Source organism: Electrophorus electricus, chromosome 3 (genome assembly GCF_041902795.1).
Source record: "Electrophorus electricus isolate QZ-2024a chromosome 3, ASM4190279v1, whole genome shotgun sequence".
Taxonomy (NCBI): Eukaryota; Metazoa; Chordata; class Actinopteri; order Gymnotiformes; family Gymnotidae; genus Electrophorus; species Electrophorus electricus.
In genome coordinates, this window is record NC_137499.1 from 40,280,158 (window position 1) to 40,289,490 (window position 9,333).

General features: G+C 43.5%; 1 protein-coding gene across 1 annotated transcript; it reads left to right on the forward strand.

Annotated features, from left to right (window-relative positions):
* The first annotated feature begins 659 nt into the window (after positions 1-659).
* On the forward strand, positions 660-6,339 carry wnt9b (wingless-type MMTV integration site family, member 9B). The gene is made up of 4 exons (XM_027029784.3): positions 660-764; positions 2,004-2,257; positions 3,020-3,285; positions 4,911-6,339. The coding sequence occupies exons 1-4, from the start codon at positions 679-681 to the stop codon at positions 5,379-5,381; spliced, it is 1,077 nt and encodes a 358-aa protein (XP_026885585.2). The 5' UTR covers positions 660-678; the 3' UTR covers positions 5,382-6,339.
* Positions 6,340-9,333: the final 2,994 nt, after the last annotated feature.

Below are 9,333 nucleotides of genomic sequence, written 5' to 3' on the forward strand. Positions count from 1 at the left end.
TTTCACTGTGACTGATTAAAATATGTGAAACTCAATATTGAATTCTCAGAGTACTATAGGTACTGTAGGTATCAATATATCATTAGACTTTTGAGTGCCTATTGTAATACAAGGTGAAGTATACAATATTTACTAAACTCTGACCATAAATCATTTTAGGAATGTGCCTGGAGTCATGGTTCTGTCTGTGTGTATAGACTGCACACCTCTGAGTGAAGCAATCACTACAGTCACTACACAACAAATGCAGGTAACTGATTTTGGATAATGACTTATTAATTAGGGATAGGAAATTGCTCATCAAACCCAATGTTTGATTAATTAATTAATTTTGATGTATAAAATGGTTTTCCTAATCAATTAAATTGTTAATAAGAGCTTTGATAAAACAAAAATGTACAACACTGAAAAACTGCTCAGTGAATAAGTAACATCTTAATACAACAGGTAATCACACCTCTCCAAGCAGGAGAGGTTCCTTGAAATGGCTGGAACCAATATCAGATAATCCACTCAGGAAATCACGCGGTCTCCGTGATTGTCTCGCCCAGCTCGGGAACGTGCCTGCCCCCAGGGCAGAAATGTGTATCTGCCCCTTTAAGAGGCTGCGCGGTTGTGAGCAGCGGGGATTTCTACTCGGACAGACAGCGCAATGAAGAGCAGCGCCGACCCGTCATCATGTGCACCGGGCTTCCAAGGATTGCGTGCCTGTTGCGACTTCTTGCCCTCTGTATCCTGTTCTCCCAGGCAGCAGCCTATTTCGGGTCAGCCACCTTTTTCCACTTGTCCGTTCTGTTCGTCCCAGAATTAGCATCGGGATCCCATTTTGTTACTCTAATGTGGTATTTACCAGATCCGCCGTTAATTGGGTAGCAGAACTTAGTTGCTACGTACTTGTTTAGTAACAGGTTGCGACACGTGACGATCTAGAGAATGTTGTGCGCAATTACGCGCGGTTTGGATCAGGTTCACAAAAGACCATGTCAAAGGTTTCTCACGAATCATTTGTTGTAAAGAACCTTTTTATAGAACTTGTTATGATATTATTAGTAGCATTAATAATTTATTGTCGTTGTGTTTTAGATGGTTATTATCCTAATAAACGAATAGACTTGCAGCTACAGCCCTTTCAATTGGTTTCCGCTTTTGATGGCGTTATTTGGACAAAATGTAAAAATATATTTTTCCATAATTTTGTTTTAAGACAGGAAAGTTTAACAAGCTGTTAAAATTGTTTAATGTAGTTAACAGAAGCAGAGCACGAGAAACGCTCCCTCGCCGTTCCCAGATGTCTTCCGTCAGCTGATCTCCGCTGGTTTGGCAGCGCGTGCGTGCCCTTGCTCTACCTGATCATTAAGAACTTTCTGGCTTGTGTTGACAGGACATTAAGCGAGTGCTGTTTATAATAAGGAAAATGTACATTTATATTTGTGGCATTTTAAGTGCGCCTCGCTGGTACTCTTAAGATAGGTTAAGTTAGGCTTTTTTCCTCCATTAATGAGCGCGCAGTAGGAACGCGTGTAGTTTGGTGTCTTTAGACTAAGACCTCTATTCAAATGCAACTATTCAAACTAACAATACATTCAAAGCACGTGCGCAACAACAAACGCATGCAAATAACTGGGTTATGTTTTTCAACGATTTTCTATTGCTAATCTTTTATTACCAATAATAAAACTGTTGTTATTATTCAATCTTGGAAATCTAAGAAAACCCATTGTGTCTTTAGAATAATAACCTCAAATTCGGTGTTTAGGTTTCACCTGAATATTACATAGTAATCGTCTTCAGTCAAAATGAGCTAATTTTAGGGAGTTGTTCTATCTATCTATCTATCTATCTATCTATCTATCTATCTATCTATCTATCTATCTATCTATCTATCTATCTATCTATCTATCTATCTATCTATCTATCTATCTATCTATCTATCTATCTATCTATCTATCTATCTATCTATCTATCTAATCATTTATTTACGTTTTGGTTCGGTTTGCTTCTAGGCTCACGGGACGCGAACCCTTGGTCTTTTTACCGAGTCCGTATTCTAGCGAGCCGACTACCGGGAAAGCGCATGTGAAGCAATGCGAGCAGATGACACTGACGCGCCGCCAAAAACGCGTGTGCCGCCGGGAGGCAGGCCTGGCGGAGACGCTGCGCGAGTCTGTTCGCCTCAGTCTTCTGGAGTGCCGTTACCAGTTCCGGAATGAGCGCTGGAACTGTAGCCTGGATGGTCGGGGAGGCCTACTCAAGCGAGGTGAGGACCGAAAAGAACATATCCTGGAGCGATTATGTGGTGATCACCAGGTCTACAACCACACCTACAATCCGTTAAAAGCTTTCTATCTTAAAAACGTATTTAAAGCATTAACGTTAAAAAAACGTATTGTTTTTAGAGCGCGCTATTTTAAAGCTGGCGTGTGCGTAAATCTCGGGAAAAGCTCATCACCAGAATGGGAACGTAAGATCCACGCGCGGGTGAGCGAGCTGGTAATTACCGACTAGGGAAGTTCGGAATCCCGTGCGGTGGGGCCGCGCGGGGCAGCTTGAGGTATTTTTACATCACGGAAGAGCGCGCGCAGTTCTGAGAGGAAGAGGGCGGCGTGATCGTGGGCTTTGATCTAGGGGGGAAAAAACTGTAGTCAAAATAACGATTAATTGGATGGAAATCCACTCAGCGACGGATACGAGGGAAAGAAACGTGTTCTTATGGTGGAGTACCACATACAGCTGATAACCCTCAGCATTTAGTTCACGGGGAAGTATTGAGGCTCGCTCACGTCTCCCATTATAATAACAGAGAATGCTTGGAAAAATGCTTTATAAAATGCTTTGAAATTGACTGTTGCAGCTTTTGGATTGAAATTCCAGCATCCCTGTATAAGCCACATTTCATTTTATGGAAATATGAAACTTAAAAATGTAATTCTAATACATTTATTGTGTGAGTAATGGTGTAATGGTCTGTTAAAGACAGCAAAAGCCAACCAGGGAGAAGCTAACGCAAGTGTTTCTCTAGCCTTCAAAGAGACAGCCTTCCTGCAGGCGGTGTCGTCGGCAGCTCTCTCGCACGCGCTGGCCAAAGCCTGCAGCTCGGGACGCATGGAGCGCTGCACGTGCGACGACTCTCCCGGGCTCCAGCACCGCGAGGCGTGGCAGTGGGGCGTGTGCGGAGACAACCTGAAATACAGCACCAAGTTTCTCAAAAGGTTCCTGGGCCAGAAACGGGTCAGCAAGGACCTGCGGGCGCAGATCGACGCTCATAACATAAACGCCGGCATCCGGGTGAGTGATGTGAGGCTGAGAAATGTTGGAAACGGTCGACACTTGCGCTCATTGGCAGCCTCGGTCTGGATCTGCACCGGAGTCAAATATTTTGTATGCCAGATCATTTCATTTTATATACAAGTCTATGGAGCCTGTTTGGCCTGGAATGAGCATGGACGACAGACGCTTCAGGGTGTGAGGAGGTGCGTCTGCTCCTGTCCACAACCGGGAGGAGGCCTGTGTTGGTACGGAAGGCAGCTGAGCAGGAGGCACTCAGGTACTGGCTGTCTGGAGCCGGGTGTTCCCTCCTTTGCTCCAGGCTTGCTGTGGGGCCCTCTGAAAATTAGAGGCTTTCCATCAGTCCTATTATAACATGAAGAGACCTCAGTAATATATGAGTGTTTTTTTTCCACATACTGTATGCCTCCTGCATGGTTGCTCTAAGCCCAGCTAGCAATGCCCTTAAAGGTCTTCCATAAATCCTCTAAAGATTGTCCACAGCAGGACCTGTAAGTAATAGCAGCTTGAGGGATAGAGAGAAAGAGAGTGAGAGAGAGAGAGAGAGAGAGAGAAAGAGGGAGAGAGAGAGGAGTGGGGGGTTCTTATCTGTTTCAGGTCTGTTTCAGGTTGTGCTGCTTTCCTGAGTTAACACCTTCATTCAAAAACAAGTGAGGTGGCTGAATGTTTGCTACCCTCCTCTGTCTTGCTCTCTCTCACTCAAACACACACACACACACACACACACACACACACACACACACACACACACACACACACACACACACACACACACACAGGGATGGCCCTCAGGGTGTCTTCATACCTGTGCAGGCTGGAACAATGTGTGTAGGAGCCCTGTCGCCCTGGGCGTCTTCCTCTGTCTCAGTGGCGATTTGACCTCTTCTTGGTCCCCATCTCATCCAGGGCTCTTTGTGGGACCTGTGAACTCTTGACCACCTATTGGTCATTCACCAGTGCATCCAGTTTCAGAATAGCTAGTCCTCTATTTATCTCTCACCACCAGCAGAAAAGACACGTAGCAGCGTCTGTCACTGGTGTACTCACCAGAACATGGACTTGTTCGGAAGCTGCACAGACAAACCGTGAGCTATGGACATCGAATGAAAAACAGGAGAACAGATAGAGTAGGAGGCTGGTCTGAACATGAAGAGTAGGAGGCTTGCTGTCTCCTCAGGCAGTGCACAGGGAGATGGGAGGATAGGAGGATAGGAGGGACACAAACAGGGAAAAAGAGAGAGAAAGAGAGAGAGAGAGAGAGAGAGAGCAGGTGAAAGGTGTCTCCTGACTCCAGCTTGGGCACATGGTTGGAGAGTCCCAGAGAAGCCTCTCAATCCCAGAAACCCCTGCAGGAAAGTGACTCTGTCAGATAGGAAGCCAAGATAAAGTGTTCACTAATGAAGCAGCCTGGCTGCCAGGTCTGCTCTCCTTGGTTCTTGTCTCCTCCTCTGTTTTCTGCCTCGACCGTACTCGAAACATCTCATGCACAGGCCTTTCATTCTCACTCCATCTGTCTCCCTGGGTCTTACTCTCTCCATTTCACCGACTCTCTTCCTCTCTGTCTCCGACTGGGACTCCTCTCTCTCCTCACTCCACCCTTTCTCTCCTCTCTCTCTCTCTCCTAGGCTGTGAAGAGCGGTATGAGGACGACGTGCAAGTGCCACGGCGTGTCCGGCTCTTGTGCCGTGCGCACGTGCTGGAAGCAGCTCTCGGCGTTCCACGACACGGCCCGCCTGCTGAAGTTCCGCTACGACGCAGCCGTGCGCGTGCTCAGCGTCACCAACGCCGCCACCGGCGAGACCGAGCTGACGGGGCCCCGCCTCCAAGGCAACGCCAGCCCCCGGCCCCGCCCCACGGAGCTGGTGTTCCTGGAGGAGTCGCCCAGCTTCTGCCGCCCGTCCCGTTACTCCCCTGGCACGGCGGGTAGGTCCTGCTCCAAGGACACCAGCTGCAGCAGCCTGTGCTGTGGGCGGGGCTACAACACGGCGCTGCACCTCGCCACACTCTCCTGCCACTGCCAGGTGCGCTGGTGCTGCCACGTGGAGTGCCAGACATGCGTGCGCGAGGAGGAGGTGTACACGTGCAAAGAGCACTGAGAGGGGAACGCAGAGGGAGAGACGGGCGGAGACACGTGGAAGCGCAGACGGGAAAGGGTGGAGACGGAGCGGCAGAGAGGACAGCCCATGCTTTGTTGGGTGGACGAGACGCTCGGGAAGGGACACGGATGAGAAAAGGAAGGAGTTGAGGTGGAAGTCTGTCTGAAGATGGATGACGAGGAAGGGCTCCACCCACTCTGCCTCCAACCTTGGACAAGTGTGGGCAAGGTTGGAGAAGGACCTCGAGGCATGGCTGACAAGATGCCTGTGTGAAATAGGAGCAGCACTCCTGTTGTCATGGAAGCGAACTGTAACATTGCATGAATTCTAGTCCTGTTAGTCTTGCTGAGATTGCTTCTAGTAGAGAGGAACTGCTTAAAAAACGTAATGAAGCCACTGACGAGCAGGCCTACCCAGGTCTCCACACAGCCAGGCATGAGCAATCATTTTGAGAGCACACTCTTTATAATTGGTGCTGGAATGGACATTTGGAAGATCTGGCAACCCAAAACAAACTTTGAGGGCTGGTGTACCAGTCTGACAGTAATGCCCTCAGTTACATGTCTGTCTGCCTAGCTGCCAGTCCACCTTTCAAATTAAGGGTTCAATTTTAGGTGGAATTTTCAAAGCACTTATATTTGTCCTGTTGTGATTGTGATGTGACTTCTGTGCTTGGTGGAGGAGACGGTAACATGGCTGTATACAGGATATTAAAGTAAAGGGCTTTCACATTTAATAAAATAATATACAGGATATTAAAGTAAAGGGCTTTTACATTTAATAAAATAACATACAGGATATTAAAGTAAAGGGCTTTTACATTTAATAAAATAATATACAGGATATTAAAGTAAAGGGATTTTACATTTAATAAAATAACATACAGGATATTAAAGTAAAGGGCTTTTACATTTAATAAAATAACATACAGGATTGTAAAGTAAAGGGCTTTTACATTTAATAAAATAACATACAGGATATTAAAGTAAAGGGCTTTCACATTTAATAAAATAACATACAGGATATCAAAGTAAAGGGCTTTTACATTTAATAAAATAACGTACAGGATATCAAAGTAAAGGGCTTTTACAGTTAATAAAATAACGTACAGGATATCAAAGTAAAGGGCTTTTACAGTTAATAAAATAACGTACAGGATATCAAAGTAAAGGGCTTTTACATTTAATAAAATAACGTACAGGATATCAAAGTAAAGGGCTTTTACATTTAATAAAATAACATACAGGATATCAAAGTAAAGGGCTTTCACATTTAATAAAATAACATACAGGATATCAAAGTAAAGGGCTTTTACATTTAATAAAATAACATACAGGATATTAAAGTAAAGGGCTTTTACATTTAATAAAATAACATACAGGATATTAAAGTAAAGGGCTTTTACATTTAATAAAATAACATACAGGATATTAAAGTAAAGGGCTTTTACATTTAATAAAATAACATACAGGATATTAAAGTAAAGGGCTTTTACATTTAATAAAATAACATACAGGATATTAAAGTAAAGGGCTTTTACATTTAATAAAATAACATACAGGATATTAAAGTAAAGGGCTTTCACATTTAATAAAATAACATACAGGATATTAAAGTAAAGGGCTTTTACATTTAATAAAATAACATACAGGATATTAAAGTAAAGGGCTTTTACATTTAATAAAATAACATACAGGATTGTAAAGTAAAGGGCTTTTACATTTAATAAAATAACATACAGGATATTAAAGTAAAGGGCTTTTACATTTAATAAAATAACGTACAGGATATTAAAGTAAAGGGCTTTCACATTTAATAAAATAACGTACAGGATATTAAAGTAAAGGGCTTTCACATTTAATAAAATAACGTACAGGATATTAAAGTAAAGGGCTTTCACATTTAATAAAATAACATACAGGATATTAAAGTAAAGGGCTTTTACATTTAATAAAATAACATACAGGATATTAAAGTAAAGGGCTTTTACATTTAATAAAATAACATACAGGATATTAAAGTAAAGGGCTTTTACATTTAATAAAATAATATACAGGATATTAAAGTAAAGGGCTTTCACATTTAATAAAATAACATACAGGATATTAAAGTAAAAGGACTTTTACATTTAGAAAAATAACAGTAAGATCCTTTGGATAAAAAAGTGGAATACTGATTAAAATATTACATATATGTAACACACACACACACGTGTATGTGTGTCTGTGGTGCAGATTCCCTACAGCTGCATAATGTTTGCAAACAATCTGTTCGCTTATTGTTGTGGTTTCTCGCAGCACTCTCAAGGACAAATGAGCGCCGTTTTCCCAGACAGCCCCCCACCACACCCCACGTTGGAGCCCCTTTTCTTATTGTTGTGAAGGCAAATACAAGCCTCGTATTTTCCCCATTACCAATCAGGGAAAATGGAAGCTTGAGGTGAGTGCACACCTGCGGAGACTCACCCGGACAGGTCGCTCACGGACGGCACCGGTCACTGTGCTCAGCTCTGCCCCGCACCTTGGGTTTGTTGTCGTTGTTTTATTCTTTTTTGTTTGTTTTGATTTGTTTCTATAAAACATTTTTGTTTGTTTTGACAACTTTCTAAATAGGTCAAATGTGTCTGTAATCCAGACGTGTCCCCGATGTTGTGCTGGATGACCTGTTACTGCAGTAAAGAGCCCAACAACAAGTGGTCAACATTGCTCATGAACATTAAAATTCATATGCAAGTGTTTTCATCAGTTAAACATTATCAGATTGAAAGCTACAATCTACGAAGTGCCTCGTGCGACATTGCGTGTGCACGCGCAAGTGTGTGTTTGTGTGTACTGCTGTGTACAGGATGAGAACTCTGGTAAAATTGACTTCATCAATCATGCTGAGAAAACGTCGGGTTTCTTTCGTCATGATTGGTGGCCTGAGGTATCTGAGACGGGAAAAGCAGGTTGTCCCTGCCGGAAATTTACAAGGGATACTTTTTTACATTTCAGATTTTCACATTTCAGATTCATTAAGAGATTTTTATAAGATGTTCATAAATTGTTCACAAACAGGTCCAGTTTCTAAGTCAGCTCTGTCTGTAAACATAACGAGATCAGACCATTAAATATTGATGTTGATTATTACACAGAAAGTCAGCATATGCTTACTGCATAGAACAATGACAGAACAAAGAAGCAAAGGCCAACAAACACCAGCAGGGTAAGACAAACACCAGCAGGGTAAGACAAACACTAGCAGGGTAAGACAAACTCCAGCAGGGTAAGACATACACCAGGAGGGTAAGACAAACACCAGCAGAGTAAGACATACACCAGGAGGGTAAGACAAACTCCAGCAGGGTAAGACAAACACTAGCAGGGTAAGACAAACTCCAGCAGGGTAAGACAAACACTAGCAGGGTAAGACAAACTCCAACAGGGTAAGACAAACACTAGCAGGGTAAGACAAACACCAGCAGGGTAAGACAAACACCAGCAGAGTAAGACATACACCAGGAGGGTAAGACAAACTCCAGCAGGGTAAGACAAACACTAGCAGGGTAAGACAAACTCCAGCAGGGTAAGACAAACACCAGCAGGGTAAGACAAACTCCAGCAGGGTAAGACAAACACTAGCAGGGTAAGACAAACTCCAGCAGGGTAAGACAAACACTAGCAGGGTAAGACATACACCAGGAGGGTAAGACAAACTCCAGCAGGGTAAGACAAACTCCATTCCTGCCAAACACATCTACAGGGGAGACTGTCTGGATTTGCACAGCAAATTGCTCTGTTCATTGAGAGAACACATGCAAATCACGACAGCCACTGTACATGTGCAAGAAGGTGTGTGATGTGTGTGCGTGTGTGTGTGTGTGCACATGTGTGTGCGTGTGTGTGCGTGTGTGTGTGTGTACATATGTGTGTACCTAAAAGCCAGTGTGTGGCACGTGATGTGATGTCTTGGG

Excerpts from the sequence above, each read along its gene's own strand:
- wnt9b (XM_027029784.3), top strand. The coding sequence starts at position 679 with ATGTGCACCGGGCTTCCAAGGATTGCGTGCCTGTTGCGACTTCTTGCC. Across the intron at positions 765-2,003 it reads CAGGCAGCAGCCTATTTCGG|GCTCACGGGACGCGAACCCT; the intron begins GTCAGCCACCTT and ends GTTTGCTTCTAG. Across the intron at positions 3,286-4,910 it reads ACATAAACGCCGGCATCCGG|GCTGTGAAGAGCGGTATGAG; the intron begins GTGAGTGATGTG and ends TCTCTCTCCTAG.